Genomic DNA, 24,664 nt, shown 5'->3' with positions numbered 1-24,664 from the left:
AAATAGCATCAGCAAATTTTATGGCATCACTGGAAAAAAAACGGCCCCTTGGGCTTTTGGAGATTCTGAAGAGACAAAGCTCTCTGCTTCCTGCATCCCAAGACTGCTTGCTCAGCTTGCCCTGTGATCCTGTGACTTTTCCCCCACAGCCTTCCAAGAGATCCTCTCCCCTTTTTTTTCCCTTAAGTTCTTTGTAGTCTCCATGTTTTCTGTCACTTTGGGGCATTTGTGCTTGATTCATCTGCACTGAGTTTTCTCCCATATTCATAAATTTCTTATCTGACCAATCCCTACACAGTCTTCAGGTTTTGGCTTAGACGTCACTTCTAGAAGAAGCCTATTCTGATCTTATCTTCCAGAAATTACCATCTCTGTCCTATGCATTTCTGTATCTACAGTGATTAGCTCAGTTTCTTAAGATTGAGGGTCTTGGAAAACATTGGAATAAAGACTGAATTCTCCTTTCCTTTTAGAAATTTTCTTCCATCTTCTTGGTGAAAAGATTGTCCAAATTTTTCTTAACACAGTTGCCAACCTTGATTATTGCCGCATGGCAACTTCTATACCTGTAAGTTAGTCAAACAATAGTCCAGAAAGAAGATATCCATTGAAATGATGTCTTATCTAACAGTATGAGGAGAATTGGGTGAATCAGAGGAAGAGCTAACATTTCTTACTGCCTGCTGTGCCAGACACTGACACGTGTACAATCATTACCTCCAAAGAGAGGGTGAAGTGAGAGAGGCATCAGTGTTCAATTCTGGACACAGAAATACTTCCCTGGACTGTTGGAGATTTCATGACTTTTCAGGGACCACAGATGAACAGGATTATAGTTTTGCAACATCCCTAAAATATGACCCTTAAAACACTTAAAACACTCATAGCTGCTCAATTCTCCTCTAGGGACCCAATTATGCACTTGTCTAAATAGCTATGCATTCCTGCACTGGCGCTGGCAGATGCTGTATTTCACAGAAAGCAATTCAGATAGTAACTTAACTGGTTCAAGTTCTATGATGAGATCTTAATTAAAACTCTACAAAGTCATCTCTCTGAATTCTCTAAGAGTTCCTTTCTTGGCGGTAGAGAGAGCTGACCTTTTTAAATACAGGTATGTGATATTAAGCACTCAGAGTACATAATCAAACTGTCCCTGAACTAGAGCAATAGATCAAAATGGCTTTGTGGACCCAAAACAGAGGCTCCCAGGATTTCAAGCAATCTGTATTCGTTGCCTTGCAGCTCAGTCTATCCTGTAAATGGGGCCTTCTGTTACCTCAGTGCAATTTAACATGACTGAAAACAATTCTGTTTTAACCACCATTGCTGGGCCTTTACGAGCTCATGAGTCAAAACTCACGCTAGTAATCAAAGAAAATCTTCCCATGTGACCCATCTCTCAAACAAGACTATTGTTCATGCTACAAAGTGCCTTCCTCCCCGCAAAAGGAAACAAGGCCAAAACAAAACACAGCATTTTATTAAAAGAGCAATACGAAGTTAAAAAAAAAAAAAAGAAAAGAAAAGTTAACCACATTTAAAGGTTTAGAAGAGAAAACAAAACAAAACAAAATGTGGATTAGGACACTGCCAATCAGAAATTGAAAGATAGTTTTGGTGCCACATGTTTTTTGCTGACACGTTTGTTACCATTAAAGTATACTGCTTTTAACAATGCTTCTAGTCTAACGATTAAACTAAAAGTCATATAGAAAATACCACCACCAAGAAGCAAGCTTCTTAGAGCTGCCGACGCTGTAGCAAAGCCCAGGCCTAACTTTTTTTTTTTTTCCCCAAGAAAAAGTATGGAATTTTGTTTGGGCATAATAAACGAGTAATTTTTGGTAACTGATTCGAAGGAGGGATGCAGAGAGCATATAGAAATAGCATATGGGAGTGAGACAGAGCAACACAAAGAGGGAACCAAAGGAACATTCTGGGAAACTTGTTCCAGTCACTGCCCTGCTGACAGTGGTAAGAGGTGAAGGACACGGGCTCTGGGTGTCAGACAGAGCAAACTTAACTTGTCCTTCAATTCACTTGAGCTCTGTGGATCCCATTTCTCATGTGTAAAATGGAGATAACAGATGTCCACAAATCCCTTATTTTTAATTCAAAGATAGAAAATTCGAAAAATACCAGAAGTTTTGTCATGATGCATTTGGAGCAAAACTGACCTGAACTGAGCTATAGATGTTTATAGTCATCATTTAGTATGAATGTTCATGTTTTGACCCAGAAATATTAAAGTGCTTGATTATGGAGTGCTGTTGGGTGGAATACAGTCACAAAACAATAAAGTACTTACAAATAAATTTCACCAAGGAGGTGAAAGATCTCTACACTGACAACTATAAGACATTGATGAAAGAAATTGACAAGGACACAAATAAATGGAAAGATATCTCATGGATCAGAGAAACGGTGTTAAAATGTCCATATTACCCAAAGCTATCTGTAGATTCAATGCAATTTCTATCAAAATTCCAATGGCATTTTTCACAGAAATAAAAGCAAATGATAAAATTCATATGAAACCACAAAAACTCTTGAATAGCCAAAGCAATTGAGAAAAAACAAAGCTGGAGGCATCATACTTCCTGATCTAAACTATATTATAAAGCTATAGTAATCAAAACAGTATAGTACTGGCATAAAAAGAGACACAGATTAATGCAACAGAATTAAAAGCCAAGAAATAAATCCATGCCTATATAGCCAATATTTGACAATGGGCAATGAGGAAAAGATAGTCATTCCCATAAATGGTGTTAGGAAAACTGGCTATTCACAGGCAAAAGAATAATATTGGACTCCTATTTTACATCACTCGTAAAAATTAACTCGAAATGAATTAAAGATTTAAATGTAAGACTTGAAAACATAAAACTCCAAGGAGAAAACATAGAGAAAAAGTTCCTTGACATTGGTTTTGGCAATGACATTTTGGATATGACACCAAAAGCATAAGTAAGAAAATAAAAAAATAAAGTGGGACTACATCAAACTAAAAAGCTGTCTGCGTAGCAAAAGAAATAATCACAAAATGAAGAGGCAACACACGAGAGAAACTCTTTGCAAACCATATATGAGATAAAAGGTTAATATCCCAAATATATAAGCAAATCATATAATAGCAAATAATCTAATTTAAAAATGTGTAAAGGACCTAAATAGATATTTTCCTAAAGAACATGTACAGATGGCCAAGAGGTACATGAAAAGATGTTCAACATCACTAATCATCAGGGATATGCAGATCAAAGCCACAATGAGATATCATCTCACACCTGTTAGAATGGCTATTATCCAAAAGAGATAAATGTTGGTGAGAATGGGGAGAAAAGGGAACCCCATGTGTACTGTTAGTGGGAACAGAAATTGGTGTAGCCACTATGGAAAAGAGTATGAAAGTTCTTCAAAATACTAAAAATAAAACTACCATGTGATCCAGAATCCCACTTCTGGGTATAAATCCAAAGAAGATAAAATCACTCTCTTGAAGAGATATCTGCACTCCAATTCACTGCAGCATTGTTTACAATAGCCAAGAAATGGAAACAACCTAAGTGTCCATCGAGAGATGAACAGATTAAAAAGTGATACAGACACACACATGTACATAACAATGAAATACTATTCAGCCATGAGGAAGAAGGAAATTATGTCATTTATGACAACATAGGTAGACCTGGAGGGCATTATGCTAAGTGAAATAAGTCAGACAAAGAAAGACAAGTATACATGGTCTCACTTAACTGTGGAATCTAAAAAAAGCCAGATCTATAGAAACAATGTAGAATAGTGGTTGCCAGGGACAAGGGGTAGGGTGGTGGTGGTGGTGGTGGCAATGGAAATGTTTAAAGGGTACAAACTTCCAGTTATAAGACGAACAGGTTCTGGGGAACCTAACATACGGCATGCTGACTAGAGGTAACAATACTGTATTATGTATTTGGAAGTTGTTATGAAGAGTAAATATGTTTTTACTACATACACACACACAGTTTCTAATTATGTGAGGCAATGGATGTGTTAACTAACCTTATCGTGGCAATCTTTCACAGTATATGTGTATCAAATTATCACACTATATCTTCAATTTACATGTTATGTCATATTTCAATAAAGCTGGGGAAAAAAGATAAACCTTTATAAACTTGAGCAACACCAACTTGCCATATGTTAGTTGTCCCTGCAGGTCTGTGGTCAGGTTACAAGTCTACGTGACTTTTACAAACCTAATGGCATGTAATAGGAAAAAGACATCACACCACTGTTCTCTGTAACTGATGCAAAGAAAATCTTTGGCAAGAAAAAGATACATTGAAACAAGTACAAAATTCCATGAGATGGAAATGCCGTCTTCCTAAAGTCTGAAGGAGCTGAACTCTGTCTTGCTCACAGCACGCCTGCAGGAGAACGTCTGCAAGGACCAGACCAACCTCCTCAGACTGAGCCACCCAAGTGAAAGCAAGTCCTTCCCCCTCAGACATTGGAGCTAAATCCTTTACTTTTAGTCAGCTTGAGTCACTGATAAAATTCTCATTAGGGGTACTTTATGCTTTGTTTTACACCACTGCTCAGGAACCAGTGTCTGTGAACCAAGGCCTTTGGCCTCATAATCTTCACAACCATCTCGTGCCTGGGAGGCTGCTCTTGTTCTCACCAAAACTCTTGAGGCTTAAAGGCGTGCCTGCAGCGGAGCCTGGAAACCCTGAGTCTCCCCGCTCAGTCATAAAACTTGAAATCACATTTCATTAACACTGATTACTTGGAGGAAAAATTAAAGAAGTTATAAAAATCTGAAAGATTTAAGAACAAAGTTTAACATGATTCCTTGAATGAATCCAGAAACAGAGCCTTGTTTTCATTTGTCTGGGAACTGCTAACAGGCTTCAGGGGGCTGCTTTGTTCTCAGCAGCACCAGGCTTCTCCATATGGGATGCATGATGCCAAAACTTGGCCTAATAGACTGAAGCGAAGAGCATTTTAGATAAACTCTTTTAGGATAAATATATATTCAACTAAAGTTCTTCAGTTAACGAGTTGTCCTATAAGGAAAACTGCTCTGCTTGATGCATGGTGGTTCGGGATTCTCATTCTATCCTCGTGATGGTTCCTGTCAGTGTCTCTTCCTGTCCCTGTGATGCTGACATGAGTTTTCTTTGCTGGAGCTCTGGTGATCACAAGGCCTGCAGCATTTTATCTTTGACTTAGTTCCTACCAATTCATTCTACTTCCCCACTTCCTGCGAGAACAAAAATCTCTAACTCAACTTCTACTTTCTGCCACAAGACACACAAATTACCAGTGTGGCCAACTGCTGCTTGGGTCTGGGAAGAAAAGATGGGCCACTAAAAACCATTTGGGCGTTTGGGAAGAAAAGATGGGCCACTAAAAACCATTTGGGCATTTGGACTCCACCAAGAGTCCAAGAATTTACTGCCTGAATTCTCAAAACCCAAATACCTCACATGTATCTTCGTGTGTGTGTGTGTGTGTGTGTGTATTTTGCTGGGCCCAACTCAAATAAAGCATGACATTTATGTGAGTTTAACTCTTCTTCCAAAATAACATAAAACTTGTTAGTTCTGGATGTTCTCATTAAGCCACGATGTGAAGTTAATGGGCGAGGCTCCCTGCTTCAGGTAGTAAGATGCCCTGGGTCACCAGGGCCTCCAAGGCTGTGCCTGGGGCAGGTCGCTCACCCACCAGTAGGTTTCTGCCTTGCATATGCCACACTTCGTCTAGCGGCTCAAAAGTCAATTTGTCATGGATTTAAGGAGTCTTCAAGAAGCTATGTGATACAAAAATTTCAAGCTAGTTAACCTGCATGAAACTGAGGGGCAATGACCAGGGAGCTGGAAGGGTCTGGAACACTCCTTTTTTTTTTTTATAATCTGCCATGCTGGGCAGCTGGCAGAGAATTGTGATCTAGTTTGGAGCCTTGGGGTTCAAGTCTGTTTGTCTTCCTTAGGAGGATAGGGAGTTTGGGTAAATCACTTTTTTCATCCTGTTTTTTTGTGCACACTTGTGTAAATTTAGTATTCTGGCATCCAGCACGTCCAGGCCTGCTGTGAGATCAAATGGGACTTTTGTGAAAACACTTGGGCTCATAGTTTTCCTTTGGACCACAGGCAGCCCAGTGGGAATTCTTCCCTGCAGGCCGAATACCTAAGGTCCCAGTTGAGAATTTCCTTCCCTGGGGGTAAGTAAACTAGAGACCAGTGTCTCCTCCCCTAACCCCCAATTCTATTTGGGATCCAAAAGTCTGTTGCTTGCTGCCAAAAGCCCAAAAGCAAAATAAAATGTTAACAGCAGCTTATAACAAAAGAGTTAGTTTCTACCATTATGATAGCATGGCTATTATAATGTTCTAATACATGAGAGTTTTTTTATGTGCCCGGGTTACCAAAAATAAGCTATTTTCATTGTCTTTTCTGAATGGAAGTATGAACTGATAGGCAAATTAATGCAATTAGCTCAAAAGAACAGAATGGCTATTAGCCACTGATGCCCCAGTGAGAAACTGAGGGGTGGCAGGCCCCAGAGCTCCTTGTTGAATGCCACTCTACAAGTTGTCCAGGGGCTGGGTGGCTACAGAAATGGGCACCCAAGGATGTCAAACAATTTTTTTGTACCAACATCTTCAGAATTTTGTTAATTGCTTAATGCTGGGCAAGGAATTCCAGTACAGATTTCCTTACAACTGCCAAAAATGTCAGTTGACAAATACTCTCTGTTGGACATCTTCTTTCTGTGTTATACAATGCCAGTGCAATAATGTCCAGATTGAAGATACAAAAAGTGGCTGAGTTGACAGCTGAGGGCGTCACTGATGACCTCGCTCCTCATAGCCTCCCACGGGCACTGTTCCTCTGTCCAGAATGCTGCCCTTTGACTGTGGGATGTCAATTTCCCCTACTCTTGGCTGCAGTGTCCCAGAATATCAACGTTATGTGAGATGGTTTGAAATTATTTCTGAATATCCATGGCTGTGAAATTCCAACCACCAGGTGTTACAGGGCTGCAGTTATCAAGTTTCAGCATTCACTATTCCAGGACAAGGCTGATCTTTTGTAGCTCACTGGCCGAAAAGCCACCTTGCTAAGTAGTGGCCCAAAAGGGAGGTGGGTTATCTGTAGAAACTTAGAGATCTTGGAGATTATTACTTTCTACTTGACCCGCCGGTCTTCAGAAGGTCTTGATGGTTTTTTTGTCCTAGCTCTTGGTAGTTTTACATGTCAGTCTTCCAGTTCTATACCACCTGTTCATTGCAACTAAATCTTCCCTGGTTCTGGGTGATTCCTGTCTTTGTCGTTCTTCAGACTCTGCAAGACAGAGTAAAATCTATAGTAAACCAAGTTATAATTACACATCGACAACATAAAGCAACTCCGTGCAGATCAATCTGGGCCTGAGATTAGTATCAAAGATATAAAATCTAATCTGATAAAACCTTGACAGTAAGAGGAAATAGATGCCTATTTAAAAAAGGTAGGTGTATTCATGCATTTATTTCAAATTTCAATCCAGTACAATAGATGTTTTGGGTCTCTCTCTAGAAAAAACTGAAGGGCATCACAGACTTGACCTATAAGACACCAAATGGACATTTTAAGTTCTTGAAGCAGGTACTTTCTCCTTCTTGAAGTATAAATGCAGTATGCAAGTGTCATACTGCTTGTGCCAAAGTGATGATTATTTCACTCCCAATCTCTCTCACTTTTAAAGAAGTTTTTACAAGGATACACAGAAATTGAGCTAAAAATACTTTAAAAATGTTATCATCTGATGTAGCAGCTCTCATAATACTTACATTTGAAGTGCTGCTCCAGCACTACTGGTGAACACTGCTGAACTCTTGGCATGTAAAGAGTCAATACCTCTTAACAGCTGATCACTGAGCACACTCTAGGCCACTGTGTGGCCTTCTACCCGGTGAAGTCTCAAAGTGTCAGGTTTTTGAGTCCCAAGAATTTAGAAGCCTTTAAGCTCCTCCTTATACTGAATCTTCACACCCAACCAGCAGCAGCCCAAGAGGCCTTGTGTATTCAAAGACTTCAGTGCATTATGTTGGAAATGTTTTCCAAACCCAAACGGCTGGAAATGGTTATGTGTGGGCTAACTATAAAGCAGCGCTGGTCCCAAAGAACCTACTCTGATGATGGAAATGTTCTATAAATTCGTGTTTTCCAATACGGTAGCCAACAGCCACATGTGACACTGAACACTTGAAATGCCACACTAACTAGTGTGACTGATAAACTGAATTTTTAACTTTATTTTTACTTTTTTGCTCTTTATTTTTAATTATTATTATTTTTAATGGTGACATTGGTTAACGAAATCTGGTAAGTTTCAGCTGTACATTTTAACTCTAAGGCACATATATATTTACATTGTGTTCACCTCCCATAATTAGATTTCTTTCTGTCACCAAGAATTTTTAATTTTAATAAACAGGCACAAACAGCCAGTAGTAACCATATTGAACAGGACAGTTCTAAAGCACCAAGGCTTTGGGTAACATGACAACTTTTCGATAGTGTTTTTTAAACCAAAGAGGCACTTGGAAAGTATTTGGTAGTAACCTACCGCTCTTCCTTCCAGCTCTTCTCAAGTAAAAGTAAAAATAAAAACAAAACTAAAATAGTAACAATAAAAAACCCACATTAAACACTAATCCCCCTTGAATAAAACTAGTACTTTTTAATAGCTGGGAGTGGCATAGTCCAAGATAAAAAGAAACTAAGGCCAGCAAAACAAAGAATTAGAAATAAGCATACTAGAAGTTATTTATGTTTAATGCTTAAAAGTCTGAATGCACAAACAATCTACCATTATAGAAGTACTGGTGGTCAATACAATGCATTAGAACTATGTACAATGCACAGTTTAGTATCAAAATCTTTCTACACTGTAGAGTTTTACGAAACTGTTAATGACATCAAACACTAAGCACTTAAGACACCATTTTTTTTTTCTGCTACCACATTAGGAACGTCAATGGACAGTCCATTTCAACTTGCAGCATCCATCCATTTCTAGTATGAAATTAAGTAATTTTCTACTTATACAATAAAGTTTATCTACACGGTTCTCTTGATTTTGATCCATAGCAGCAAAGGCACTGTACATCAGCAGATCCACAGACTTAAAAGATTCTTAAAGCATTCAAACAAAAAATAATAATAAAAAAGGAGTCACATATCATAGTTTAACAGCAACAACAACAACATAAAAGATAACACAATGTTTCTGGCACAATGGCACAGCCTGTGTCCATTTCAGGGACATCCAACTAAGACATGGAAAGAACCGGAGGTAAAGAAAGCAAGTCCTCATCCCAGGTGGGAGTCCGTTCTTCCTGGTTTTCAGAGGGAGGTCTCTGCAAATCCTCCTCTGCTGTCCTGGCTTTGTGAAAGACTTGCACAGCGGGAGGAATCTGCGCGGTCTCCAGAGAACATGCCAAAAAATAGCCCATCATCTCTCCTAATGACAAAACCGCCCAAAGATAAACATCTCCCTTTGCAAAGAAACATGGAAAAAATATCCAGAAGGGATTAAGTTCTCTCTTTGAGGCCAAATTTAATTTGTTCATCTGTCTATGCTATGATAAAAAAAGGAATTAAAAACATATTACAAAGACGCGTGTCAACAAGTCAAAAAAAGAAAAAAAATTCCAATTACTTTTACCGAATACAATCTAAAGCTATAGATATATTGGTTAAAGTTTTCCAAATAGACTCAAATGAATATGACGTGGCCTGTCATGTTCTACTTGTTCAAACTCCTGAACATCTTGAAAATAAGTAGAAAACAAAACAAAACAAAAAACAAAATTCCAACAACACAGCAACATATTGCTTCCATATGTAATTATACATTTCACATCTCTATACAGTCATTAGTCTACATTTAGCGACATTTTTAATCAATTATTTTAAACCTTCCTTTCCCCTCCTTTGCCAAAAAAAGGGGGGGGGGTATCAAATACAACGCATCTTCATTATCAATGCAGGAGCAGACAGATTTATTTAGTCAGTCATTGTTAGAAAGCCTTCTTTAAACAAAATAAATATATTACAGATATAATACATAATTAAAGATTCCATTCACTGTTAAGGATGGTTATTCCATGTTCTTCCAAGTAGATAGCTGAAGATTTGGTATCACAGGTTCTTAATGAGTATTCACAATTCAACAGCAAGGAGGAAGTGGGGGGAAGGAAGGGGAGTAAGCGCCACAACTGCAATGAGTATTAGAAATCGTTGGTTTTAGATGCGGGGCAGGGGGAGGATGACAGAACAAAGTGCTACAAGGGGGAGTCCAGTTCGCATGAAGATTTGTCCTTAATAAATAACTTCATAAACCGTGGCCTTCTTATCCCCAGAGCCAGTGACAATATATTTGTCATCCACAGAGATGTCACAGCTAAGCACCGATGAGGATTCTTTGGACTAGGAAACAAACATATATACAAAAATGTTAAATACTGAAAGAGAAACCCATGAATACTGAGAGGCAGAACTGGAGGACCTAGGGCAAAAAGAAGCGTAATATACTCTGTCGATCTAACAGGCCCAAGAGAGGAAAGGCAGTCATGGCGTTTCCTTAGTGGCTGAGCCAGGTGCCCTCCTAGGGACACTTCACCACATAAGTCTACAGGCTCTTGCACCAGGGACATCAGGTGCCAGGCAAGTCAGTGGTGCGAACACTTCTGCTGAGGAAGCGAGGCCCTATTTCAAACCTATTCTCTAGACAGTTAAGAGCCAAGTATTTTTAGTATGAAAAACCTTAAACTTCACTCAGATGGCTTGGATTCAGGGGGATCTGTGAGACACCAGATGCATCACTTAACCTGTCTGAGCCTCAGTTTCCTTACAAAGGCAAACAGGGAAAGATATCTTACCTGTCTGCCCGCTCTAGAGAGTTGTCATAACGTTCAAGTGAAGTTAATACATAGGCAAGAGGACTGAACACATTATATTTTTTGATAGGAAATGTAAAATATTTCTAAAGTAAAGCCTAATTTCTCCCCTTGTAGACAAAGAACACAAAATTGCAAGTATGGAGGGATTCAATAATTAGAGAAAAAATGTATCATACTTTGAGTTCTCGATATCTTGTTCAACTGCACTAACGACAAAGGGTTCACTGTTAACTTTTAACTGAACTATGCTAACAAACAATCAAAAAACCCACAGGTTTTTAACCAAGACTTTGAAAACCTAAAAAGTAAATGTCTGACATGCAGCTGCTAACCTATCAGCATTTCTCAAACTTTATTGACTGAAATCTGAATAAATATAGTTTACTTCACAACCCAGTATATGCATAAGATATAATCCCTATACTGAATACAAAAGATGCACTCTAATATTTTTTTTTAAAAAAGTCCAGTTGGGACCATCTAAAAGGTTGTGAACCACAATATTGCAAGAATCAGTGATTTCTGTTCTATTTATCTTGTGTAGTATTTTCATTAAAAATTATGTATTTTTGGATTCAACTGAATTCTAATCTACTCTATGATGACTTAATCCCACTTCATCAAGAAAACTGCAAATCTTATACCATTTCTAAAAAAAGAACATCTAAAAAATAACTTCCTAAATAGAAAAGATTAAAACGAGAAGTCTTTTTAAACTTGCCTATGAAATTCTCACATGCCAGTAAGAGACAGAGGAGATTGTGTGTATATATGTCTACAATTTGGTATTCCCACAAATAATCGCACAAACTACAAAGTACTACTGAGTCAACAGAAGAATAATAAAAGTTTATAAAATTAATCAAGATTTATTGAACATTTCCATAACATTCTTTGGCCAAAAAAAAAAAAAAAAAATCAAAATAACACTACTAAGAGTATTTAGTAAAATGCTTAAATTTTAAACAAAAATTTAAAAAACAACAACACACACACACACAAATCACAGAGACATAAAACCTCTACCCCAGCATATAAAAAAGGACTGAGGCATAAAGAGCTGGTTGCACAGCATCTTGGCTCTGGGCTCAGTGAGAACTGGAGATGATCCCCAGCTCCATGGCTTGTGGCTGTGACACAGCCTCCCTCAGGCAGTTTTCTACTCTATGTAATGCAAATAATACTAGCTCCTACCTCCTAGGACCTAACTTGCTTTTTTAATCTGAGAGACCGCATGGAGAATTTAGTTAAATGAACACCATGCAGTGAACACACAATAAGCGAAGGCTGAGTGTTACCTGGAATATACTGGCCCCGTAAGGTGTTCTCCAGGCATTCAGAAGGTTGTCCTTTCCAGTGCTTACAAACCATTTGCCTACAGGAAAGGGGTTTTGAAAAAAGCAATGTTTGAGTTACTTTGTCAGATACCCAAGATTTGCTTTACAGAACATCAAGCTATTTATTTATTCACAGAAAACTCACCTAATTGCAACAAACAAGAGTTTCTTTTCACTGGAAAAATAAAGCCCACTCCTTCTACATTTACTGAGTCATTTATAATAATGCAAGGACAAAGTGTCTTAATGCCAAAACAATTACATGGCATTAGAGAAGTAGGCATGTATAAGAAAGTAATATAATTTTAGCATGTTAATGAGCTAAAGGATGTGATTTAAAATGAATCAGCAGGAGGACAGAAGGAATGACTCTGGTTGACAGAAAATGGACCAGAGGGCTTGCTTACCACAATGGGCAAATTTGAGTGACAGCACACAGCTTTCATGCAGATGTAGCTGGTATTTGTCTGGTTTGGTGACATGCAGCACTTCCACATTACTGTTCTCCATCCCCACTGCGAGCCACTCTCCGGTTGGGCAATATCCCAGAGAAAAGATCTAGAATTAAAATATGTGATAGTGATGGTGGCTACAGAGGATACACTTTCTTTAACTAGGAGGTACTGTTTCTTCTGAGATACTACTTAACTAATCAAGGAAATCAAGATAATTTGACTTGTTCAGGAAGATATCAAAGCCAAATGGGTGATCCCAAAGTAATGAGACAGATCTCCACAATACAATTTACTAATCAATTATGTAAAATTCAAATATATAGAGTAATGGACTTTGAAATAAAAAGCAGCTAAAACTTAAATGAGATCTTTTAATCCTTTATAAAATATATATTGTTTTATCTTGACAGAAAACAAAGAAATTTTCAGCTACCTAATCCAGAGTCAAAAGTGACTTTGTCACATGATAAAGGAATTGTCCCTTAAGTATGTAATACATTTCAAAAAATCATTTCTTCTGAAATGTCACAGACACAAGAACACACCTGTGAGGTGAAGTCGTGCTGCTGCAGTTGCCTTCCTTCACGCAGGTCCCAGGATCTGACTGTGTTGTCCAAGCCGCCCGTCCAGAGCTTGGTGCCATCATTGGAAATGTCAATACAGCTGGCCCCGTCTGTGTGGCCCTGGAATTGCCTGAAAATGTTAAAATGGAGGGAAAACCCTTGAAGTTAGTTTTTAGGTGAACTCATTTTAGAATTTCTCAGCAATCAATTTAGTTGCAGGCCATATTTGTAGATTTTATTTTGGTTTATTATGTTTTTTAATTATTCAAAGTAATAACAAAGCATATACGTAGAGAGATTACAATTTAATTAATATGCTGAATTTCCTACACATTTTGTTTATCTGTGAACACTTAGGAAGTACTTGAAATTACTCTTACACTAAAACACAATATAACTGATGGAAAAAAAAATCTTCAACTGAAATAAAACACACAGCAACATGTATGTTAACAAATCAAAGATATATTCTGAGACCTATTCGATCACTGTGATATGAGGAAAGAAGAGAATTTAAGAGGAAGCAAGGAGTATTTCCCTTCTACGAAGCTCTGGGGCTGGGTGCAGGGAGCAGAACAAATTCTTCCAGCGAGCAACAATGCAACTGTAGGCGGCTGCGTAAGACCAAGAGGCCATGCTCTCAAGTAAGACACACAGAAAGAAACAGGGTAACTCAGGTACCTCGGGAGTTGGTAAACTACAGAAAAGACATTGCGGGGAAGAAAAGATGGTAGTAGTTCCTCATAACCACCTTACTAAAGTGATGACTATTTTGTCTTTGGAATCATACACAGTCCTATAAATTATCTTACTGACAGACAAGACAGTAGAAGCCTCTTCTCCTTGCACACCTCTCCCGACTTGTAGCTAGGCTTAATTATAACCTTCTCACACCCTCTAGCAGATCATAGCTCTTGCTCACTGCTCTTTCAGGTGCTAATATCTGGAGACTTGTTTCAGAACTTTACCTATCAACACCAATCCTATATAATCTCATTTCTAAACAGGTATCTTATTTATGTTTATCCATCCTTAAAGGTGGGACTACAGATAATCCAGACCTTTTCAGGGTGAAGAGAACAAAACACAACACCTGGGGGCACATGGTAGGTGCTCAATAACCATTTGTTGAAGGAAGGAATGTGTCAGATACAAATGGCGCCAAGAATAACTCCATACACTGTAAATCCTCTCAATGAGTGTCCATCGACAATGATGGTTTGTTAGCAAGCACAGATGGCAATTACAGATGCTTACCGAGTTCATGAGGTCATGGGAACCTTATGTACATTAATTATGTAAAAGTGACCTCATTTTTTGAAACCTGAATTAGTGATACTTAGTATAATGCCAAAAAAAAGAAAAAGAAAAAAAACCAACCTCCTCATTTGATAAAGTTCACATAATGCAGAAAATAAGATTTACAATTAATAGTTTGTTTCTGGCATCTACATTTCACCTTTTAGATAGACACAGGCAAAGATCTCAGGCGCAACGTGATAAAATCGGCTCCTCCTCGTGCCTCAGTGAGGAGCCCTGCTGACCCACCTCACCAGCGTCTGGTTGTGCAGGTCCCACACAGCAATGTTGCCGTCGCTGCAGCAGGAAAAGCAGACCTTGGAGTCGGGGCTGATGGCCAGGGCGTAGCAGGCGGGGGCCGAGGACGTCAGCTCTGCCTTGATGCGTGGGGTTGGAGCGGCCAGGTCCCAAATGGACAGAGTGCTGGCCTCCCCTCCCACTATTAGGGTGCGACCATCAGGGAGCAATCGGCAGGAACGAATGTAGTTATCCCTGTTCTACAGAGACAAAAACCATCAAGAAATTACTCATGAGGAAAGGAAAACAGCATTAACATGAGAGCAGAAATCCATAAAAGTATTGTGTTCCCTCCTGGTTTTAATGAGCCATTTTTACTTATGACAATGATTAAGTGGATTAATGCTAGAAAATTACATGAAATTAGGGAAGTACTTAAACTTGATCTACAAAATTTAATCCTGAGATATTCAATCTTAATTAGCATGTAAATGCAAAGATCTAGATCCACTCCCACCACCATCAAATCAACCAGCTGCCTAAGTTACTTGTGTGTATGCGCATGCTAAGGCAGCAGCCCTCACAACCCTGGAATAGCCATGCCTGGGATCTGGTACACTGCACATGGCTGGGGAAAGGTCCAGCTACTGCAGCCGAAACAGAGAGTTAAAGAGACCTAACAGTCACTTCCTTTTACCTGGTCCTGCATTACCTGGCAAAAGGGCATCATGGGGTTGATTGACTAAGCAGCATTAACTGAAGGTAAGACAGATTCAAGAAGTGTTAAGTGACAGAAAAAACAATTTCTTCTTAGCTCATGAGATCATGGGAGTCTTTTGTCCATTTATAATACTAAATTGACCTAGCATCATGCTGAAGGAAAAAGTCCTACTGCTGGTTAAAGAAAGAAAATCAAAATAACTCAAGGACAAATATCCACGAAACAGCTAAGGCAGTATCTAATGTTTGCCACATGAAATATTAAGTTACTCCTGTCTCAATGTGACAGATTATGATTTTTAGGTACATTCACAGAAACTACCGTGGGCTCTTAAGTTGTCTTACACTCCTCTATCAGATAGGAAAACATGGTTTTCCTGTTCCCAAGCACTCACTGAGCAGGCTGAATGAAAACTGTCCTGGTGCACGTGCCATGTGAAGAACTGGATCATTTTACCTTAAGGAACTGGAAGATATACCTCCTCATCAGCACTCTAAATCTCCAAGTGAAAGACCGCAAACCACTGAAAACAACTACCCACTTGGGATCGATACTGTGTTTTGCTCGTACATCCAGGCCTTTCACCATGCCGTCCTATTTTCTGAATGAAGGTCTAAGCCCTGTCCATCTATGTTCACTCACCAGACAGTCGAGCTGAGAGACAGGGCTCTTATTGCCGGGGTGGCTGATGTCCCAGACCTTGACACAGCCCTTCCCACCTGTGTACACGTGTCTCGTGGGGTTGCTGATGGTCACTGCACACACCACCTCCCCGTGGTTCAGGGTGTTGATCTGGCGAGCGTGTCGGGGGATTCCGGGGCCGATGAGGGCGTCAGGGGGGAAAGGGACAGGCTGCATCTGACCATCTGCAGTAACGTGGAAGGAGTATGCTCTAAGGCAGTAAAGAGGAAAAAAAGAGGGAAATGCAAAAAACATTATTTAACTGATCAACATAATAAGATGAAACAAAACATTTTCAGTGCTACTTATGATTTGCAAACAAGTCAAATTTACCTAGTACAGTGGAAAGACATGATTTTAAGAGTCATAGAGCTAGATCTATGATCAAATCTCAGGTTAACCCTTCACTAGCCACTATGTAACATCAGTAGTTAGCTTCTCTGAACCTTTAAAATCTTTAAAATGGAGAGAATGCTACTTATACTTCATAGAGAATTAAACAAGAGAGTCAATGTCCAGTATAGTACCTACTCCTTCTGGGCACTCTGCAAATTTGTGTTGCCTTCTACTTTGGGTGATACAGAAGGCTGTGATGAGATTTTTACCTACAGATCACTTCACTCCAATAAAGTGACTTACTAACAGAGATCAGTTAAGGCAAAATTATGAAGCTATGAAGCTTTAAAGAGTCTCCAGGTCTAGATGGTGAAATGATGATATGCCACCAAAAAAAAAAAAAAAAAATCTTATCAGACTTGACAATAACAAATTCTAGTAATTCTAAATGGAATTAGAACCGAAAAAAAGTATCCTGTGTGACTGCCCCAAAGGCCCAACTGTGAGTGCTTATCAACAGATTCATTTCCAGTTCATTTCCAGGGACAACCCTCCAGTTGTGAAGCATTTATCTGAAATGCAACTTAAGTTAGAGAATATCCTTCAACAGACATCTCTACTACTCTTAGGGCACTGGAGTCAGGGAACAGATGAGTGAGGCTGTTATATTACATCCAGAAGCAAGAGATGTCAGTGGTAGGTGGGAGAAGCTACGCCTGTCTTGAGGGTATCACAGGCAACAGCCCCTTTGGAAATGATGTCACTCTGTTTTGGCACGGAGCTTTAGAACGTGCTCTGTTTATGAGAGAAGTTTAGGAAAGAGCATTTGTGGGTACACAAAGGATAGAAGTGTGGTCCAAACTGTGGAGAAGTTTTACAATCAAATTAAAACAGTTTATAGTTACTTAATGCAAAAATCTACAGGCTAGTCATATTCATCAAAATTCAGGCCCATTACTGAGGGGCCCCACGAAGGATGAAGCATGCATGTGTCTATAGGAGACACAGGCACCATACAGCAGATGGCTTTCTCTTTCTCTACAGACTACAGAGAAAGACTCGGAACTAGGTTGTAGAAGAAAAGAAACATGTCAGACTTGCTGAGGGGGAAGGAGGTGGAAAACCAGGGAAACAACAGATGTAGGGTATTTCTTTGGTCAAATCAATAGACTTGGAGAGACACTGGATGTGTGACCTGAGAGAGAGAGGTACTAAGGAGGACTCTAAGACTTGCAACCCAGATGACTAGGTAGACCTCAGTAAAAATAGAAGGTGACAGGGAAGTATAACTGAAGGGTACTCATATCAGGACGTAAATGATTCAGTTTTCTTAAACTTGAGGGCATAGGGGAACCCAAACAGCTCAACCAGAAGTTGAGAACTGTGATTCAGGAGAAAAGTCAGGTAAGACAGATTAAGGTCTGGTCACTGACGAAGAATTGATAGTTAAAGCTAAGAAGAAGAAAGAATAATCCTGGAGCAGAGTATGCCACGAGTAGTATAAATGCAGAATAAATAAAGAGAGTGCTTACGTTTAAGGAATTGCCAGTAAGAACAGTCAGGAAGGTAGATAATCAGCGGAGAATAAAGTGGAAAGGGAGAGAAGATGGTTAATTATAAGACAACTTACTAAGATTCATTCACTCAACACATATTTCCTGGTTACTCCAGTGTGACAAACACCATGCTAATAGGACTGGGGATACAAAAGAAAGAAAAAACCCACATATCCCCTGTTCTTTTGAAGTTACAGCCCAGGGGAGGGCAGCAGGTGGGCCAAGAGGCAGATTCATTAGTAAGATATTCACATAAATAAATATAAAAATGTCAGCTAGTCAATGCGATGAATAGTGCACACGCCACAATTCTCTGGGAATCTGACAGAGTGAGAGGGACAGGGAAAATGGCAATGGGGCTGCAATATAAAGAATGGGTATTAACTTCCTAGGCAAAGAGAGGAAGATGATATGAGGATGAAGAGTACAGCAAACTGAAGGCCAGGTTGAAACAGAATGCTTATTATCCATTTAGTCAGAAAATATTTATTAAACACCTAATATGAGCCAGGTACCATCAGGTGCTGGGGGACTCAGAGGTGAAGAGGACAGACAAGGTCTCTATCCTCAAAGCTGATACCCTAGAAGGAAAAATAGATACCATGTAAGCGGGTAAATAAGTCAACTCAATGATAGTTAAATGCCATCTCTCTTTTATATACCACATACATACACACACACATACACACACACACACACACACTTATTTTATTTATACACACATTCAAATAAGAGACTAAAGATGTACAGAGCTAAGACCTGAAGGAAGGACAGGGGCCTTGCACATTTGGAGGAGGAAGGTGCCAGAGAGAAGAACAAATGCCAAGTTCTTGAAGCAGAACCAAGTAGGAAGGCCAGAGTGTGCTCAGTGGAGCATGACAGGCAGGAGAAGCAGGGACTATGTTAAAAAAGGACTCATAGGTTGTGATGAGGAGTGTGGATATCATTCTGAGTAGAATGAGAAGTCACTGAAGACTTTTGTACAGGGGCATGACATGGCTCAGTAATAAAGGATCATTCTAGTTGTTGGGTGAAGAATGGATTATAGGTAGAATGACAGAAGGAAAACGAGTCAGGAGGCTAGTGCAGTAATCTAGGGGAGAAGCCAGTGGCTAGGGCTCAAGAGACTGTGAGAGGGCTAGGAACAGATTTGCAATTCAAAAATCTCTCTGTCTAGGTGAAGGTACAGAAAGTTGTATTGGATAGGATACTTGGTGACCAGAGGTGATGTAGACCAAGCCCCAAGACAAGGTTAGTGGGTAGTTGACCTTGTGAACACTAGAGTCACCCAGAATGATGGCAGTTTCTGTGGGGAGGAAGACCCTAAGCCAGTGTCAAGTCTTTAATAAATTGGGAAAATTCCCCCAAGGTGGAAGAACAGGTAGAGTCCAATGTCAAGAGCCTGAAAAGTTTTCATAAAAGAGTAAGAGTTCAATTCTAGAAGAGACTGGAGAAGTAGGGGCTAGGGGAGACACAGCTTTTATCACTCTTGCCACTGGCCCTGAGAATCACGGGTGTGAAATAAACAAAAGGGTACCCTTTAGAGGGCTGCAGGTGGAGGGGTCCCCTCAAGAGAGAGCCAGGTGTCAGCTCAGGAGGGGAAGACAGTAATGCTTGTAAAAAAAGGCTGAGATTCTGAGGGATGATGACCAAAAAAAAGGCTAATTGATTTAGCAATTAAGAGGTCATGAAGACTACATTTTAAAGGAAGGGAAAGAAAGGTTATTCCAAGTTTAGATAGTATTACACATTCTTAATGATAATTTACTTGAAAAGACATCCCTTTTCTCCTCTAGAGTCACTAAGTGGTTTTTAAAGCGCCTAAAGAATTTAAATAGTTAAGACACCAGATACAATTGTTTTCAAGGTTTTCAGCAGGACATTCTTCGACTCAACCACAACCACTCTGTGAACACCTACTATGTTCCTCAAACTCCCTTAAGAATTTCAAGCGCCTACTTGCATTAAATAAATAATGTGGCCTTCTGTTTGCTACAAGTATATGTAAGATACACAAACCAGAAAAAAATAAAGCTCTAGTATGGACTTATTATCAGATTTCAACGAACTCTTTGATGTGTACATAGGAGAAAGTATTAAAATAAGTAATAAAAGCCAACCTTTCTAGGAATCAGAGAAACTCAGGCTTGAAGAGCTATTCTTTTTCTACCCAATTAAACGCTTCAGTAAGTACTTCCTATCCACATACTCTTATGTATCGTGCTAAGAATACAGTATCAGGTAAGGCACTGGCCTTGCCCATAAATGGCTTATAATCTAGGAAATGTGATGAGAAAAGTATGTGACTATAATACCATGTGGAAGATGCAAAGTGTGAAGTTTTGTGGTCAAAAAGAAAACGATAAGGCTTATGTTTCATGAGAGACAGTATAGAGATGGATTTTAGAGAATGAAAGGATTTCACTAACAAGAGGAAGATGGAAAAATAATTCTGGGGGCAGGAGAACAAGGGCTCTAAAAGAATGAGGTGAAATGATCTGGGTAATTTCTAAATTGGTTTTAACCCAAGGATTCCTTTATTCATCAATGATTCCATATTAAGTGGTTGGAAGAGCTGGAAGGTGAGGAACAAAGTCGATTTTTGGCTTATGCTAAAATTAAACTATGTTGTCATTCCAATTACATATTGAGTGGAATCCTTGCTAATTTACCAGAATAGACAAGAGGATCCAATGCGAATTATCAAATAAATGCTATTCTATTCATTAGTTTGGAACATGCATTTAATTAAAATTTTTGATAATATCCAGCAATTCATTTTGTAAAAATAATTAGAACAGAGATGCTCAACTCTTTTAAGTCTTTCTGGAGAAAGGCAGTTACACTGTGAATATATATGGTGGGGAAGACCTTCAGGTGATTTATGTTCTAGCACACAAAAAATATAGTTTTTCTGTTGAAATATATACACAACACAAAGTTTCAAAATTCTCTATCTTATCTGAAGAACGTCATCATTATAATCTTTCTGTAAAAATCTATAGTGAAAGTATATTATCTCTATATGTGAATGTGAATTTATGTCTTGATGCCCTGTTATATAAAAACATGCCAATAATAAGAACATGTAGTCTAATTTACTCAATCTAATCTTCTTGGCCCATTTCCGTCCCCTATAATACATTCTATTATTTAAGAGGTTGAAAAACAGATAAAACCTTGGGGCAAAGCTGTATAGAAAGTAATGCTCTAGTTGGCTGAATAGCCACCATGAAAGAAACGTGGTACTAAACATATATTATCTTATTTCATCCTCATGCCTTCATCAGGAGGTGCCAGCCCTAGTTTATACAGATAAGCCGAATGAAGCTCAAAACGTTAAAAAATTGTATAAAGTCACTCTCTTCCTAGTTGTTGACTGGCAAAGTCAAAATCAAACTTCAATCTGTCTCACTCCAGAAGCCATTCCCTGTGGATTCTCTTTGGGACTCCTGGTGTCATTTGTCAATTGCATCAGGTGTGACTCTACCACTCCCAGAAACAAAAATCTTCAACCATCCTCCAAACCTACCAACGCCCCCGCAACAACAACGACGACAACAACAACAACAACAACAACAAAAAGGATCTCAAAATTTTTATAATGCTGAGAGTCAAGACTCAAGACTGGGGAGAGGAAGGAAGCTCAGCTTGAGGTGCAAAAGCACCGCTGGAATCAGACCAGCTGTGATTCTACAATAGTTCAATTAGCTTAAACTCCCAAACCCCAAAGGTTGTCGTTGCTTCTTTAAATACATCTAACAAACTTTCACCCCTTGTGGCCTCTGGGCAGCAGCTGAGATGAGAAGCACCACCACATCTGCTCCGGTGGTTTTGCTATAGCTGTGGGTGTAACTGCTGATAACTAAGTGTAACTGTGCTAACTGTACACGGGATGATGCTTCTTCCAAAGGAACCCCTCCAACCCCAAAGCTTCATGTGAAACTTGGAGGTATTTGAGTTATTTGACTAATTCTTTGACCTTATTATTTAGTCGCTGCTTGAAACAGACCAAACGTTAACTTTCAAATACATCAGAGTTCTTGTTCAATAAGACTTGTCAGTCAGTAAACAACTTTTTGTAGAACACACATAAGTACACAGAATTGCATGATAACTGATTATACCCTCAACTCTCAAGGAACTCAAAGTCTGATTTTCTTGCCTTCCATATTAATCAGTCAAGTATTTACTGAGCAACTTGACTATGGAGCAAACATTGTGTTTGATCCGACAGGGAAGTTAAGGGTAGAGTCTGTAGAGAAGTTACAAAAGGAACGACCAAGAGTTTGACATACCAAGTGGAATGTGAAGGTCAGGAATGGTAATACCGAGGGGCAGGCAACTTGGAGAGAGAAAGAGGACACATAGGAAACAAAAGGGTAACAACTAAGTTCCTGAGTGTAAAGAAGTGAATAAATAAGCAATGGGAAGTTAGAGAAGAGAGAGATCATTCATTCATTCATTCAATAGGTATGTACTGTGATCAAGAACTATGAACTAAGTACTGAACTAGGTACTGAACGAGGTACTGGAGCTACTTCTATAAGTGAATAAGCAGAGTTCTTCAGCTCTGCTATCATGGGCCTTATATTCAAGTGAGGAGAGTCAGATAATGGCTCTAGACAAGTATGAAAAAGGCAAGGAACAGAAAAAGGACAATGACAGGGAAAAAAGAAGAGAAGGATACTATTTTAGATAGGGTTGTCAGGGCATAATGCTCGTAAGTGACATTTTAACAGAGACCTGAAGTGAGATAGCAGGCCACAGAAAAAGTGTGCAGAAAGGATCAGAAAGAGCAAATGCCCCAAGGCGGGTAAGCCATAGAAAGAATGAGACCTAGCTGCTACTGAGGGTCAAGTTTGGTATATGTGCTGCTGAAGCGAGCACCTGAATGTCAAGTTTGAAAAGCAGAGGGCAGATAATGAAGCACTAGCGACTGGGAAAGCAGCATGTGTATGGTGAGAGAGGATGCCAATGGAAAGAGCAATGAGAATAAAAAACACATAAGGCAGGGAGGATCTGAAAGGATGCTTCCCAAAAGAGAGGAAGGAGGAAGCAAGCTGACATTTTAAAGGAAAAACCAGTGTTATTTTACAATAAAGTCTTTGTATCTGGGAAGATGAAGCCAAACAGCAGAGAGAACTTGTGCATAGGTAATAATCAAAAGGTACACTAGATTGAAATGAGGGATGTGGAATGAGATATGGTGAGATCAGGATGTGTTTGTGTTTTGCCTTCATGACTCAAGGGAACTGTGAATATAGGACTCCAAATATCCAGCTCCTAAGACATGAAGCCAACTGAGCAAGCCACCTTTTCCAGAAACACAAATGAGCATAAAACCATACTTCTTTTTTTTCAGTCTTTGAAGTTTGGCATGTCTTTTCCCAACATGCTCAAATTTTGAGCATCTACGTTTGCATATAAGACTTTTTTTTTTTTTTTTCAAGGCAACAAAAGAATTGCCTTGAAAACAGTTAACAGACATAGAGAAAACCTGACTGCTGGAGATGCCTCAGCAATTTGCATTTCCATATTAGAAGCTCAAGATTTTCAATTGAAAACACAAAACTCCACTTCATTACCTCTTTCCTGTGCTAAGAGAAAATGGAAAATACTTTGCAAGGAAAAAAATACAAGCTGTGGAACTCCCCCATACTGTCTAGCAGTACTCAAAGTCTAAATGGACAGGGCCTGGCACACAGAGAGCACAGGGCAGAGGTACTCACGGTTTTCCTCCTGGAATGCCCGTCAGGTTTGGAGGTATTGCTGGCACACGCATGTGATGGTGTGGATCAAATCCAACCTAAAAGTTATCCCAAGCAAAACAATAAAAACAGACACAGTTACATTCACTTATTTCATCCTACTCAATATATTTTCTAAAACCTAGGAGACTAGATCCATTAAAAATAAGATTTTAGAAATATATACAAAAATATTTATTGATAAAATGATAGGATGCTTATGATTTAATGGTAACATATTTGAGAGTAGCACAGACATAAAAATATACTAATAATTATTCATGCTCATGATGGAAACAGTGTTCACTATATTATTATACTATTTGCTATACTTTTGTAGGTTTAAAATTCTCTTAATGGAACACTAAATTAAAAAGAAATTTCCTCACCTTACTAAAGAAAATAGATCTCATATATAATTACATATATAATTTATATAGTTTATAAATACATGCTATAAATAACTCGAATTATAAAAACTTCATTAAAAGAATATGTATGACAATCCTCTGCACTCTGAAATATTCTTATTTTGTAAAAACCCACAAACACACCACTGGTGATCTCCCGTAGGCGGCAGCTGCAGCAGCAGCCGCGGCTGCTGCGCTCATCTGCGGGGAGATGTTGTGCAGTCCAGCGTAGGCAGCTCCAGGGCTGGTCAGCTCCCCATTCATGCCAGCGTGGGGCACGATCCCAAACGGGGTTGGATATGGACAAGGAACTGCCATTGGGGTCCTCAGGCTTGAGGCTACAGACCAAAGTGGAAAGAAGAAATCAAAACCAAGAA

The 24,664-nt window shown here is 39.1% G+C and overlaps 1 protein-coding gene across 7 annotated transcripts in view; it reads right to left on the bottom strand.

Annotated features, from left to right (window-relative positions):
• Positions 1–8,698: 8,698 nt before the first annotated feature.
• The window catches only part of TLE4 (TLE family member 4, transcriptional corepressor), a 144,051-nt gene continuing 128,085 nt past the window's right edge, over positions 8,699–24,664 (bottom strand). For all 7 annotated transcript variants that reach the window (XM_039846159.1, XM_039846221.1, XM_039846292.1 and 4 more), the window contains 8 exons: positions 24,432–24,625; positions 23,860–23,936; positions 16,197–16,446; positions 14,846–15,093; positions 13,280–13,427; positions 12,687–12,837; positions 12,241–12,317; positions 8,699–10,469 (listed from right to left, as the gene is read on the bottom strand). In XM_039846159.1, coding sequence (XP_039702093.1) covers positions 10,362–10,469; positions 12,241–12,317; positions 12,687–12,837; positions 13,280–13,427; positions 14,846–15,093; positions 16,197–16,446; positions 23,860–23,936; positions 24,432–24,625 — 1,253 coding nt within the window. In that variant the 3' untranslated portion in view covers positions 8,699–10,361. The remainder of the gene's footprint in view (positions 10,470–12,240; positions 12,318–12,686; positions 12,838–13,279; positions 13,428–14,845; positions 15,094–16,196; positions 16,447–23,859; positions 23,937–24,431; positions 24,626–24,664) is intronic.

Source organism: Pteropus medius, unplaced genomic scaffold, assembly GCF_902729225.1.
Source record: "Pteropus medius unplaced genomic scaffold, Ma_sr-lr_union100, whole genome shotgun sequence".
NCBI classification, from domain to species: domain Eukaryota; kingdom Metazoa; phylum Chordata; class Mammalia; order Chiroptera; family Pteropodidae; genus Pteropus; species Pteropus medius.
This window is presented reverse-complemented; position numbering and strand designations above follow the sequence as displayed.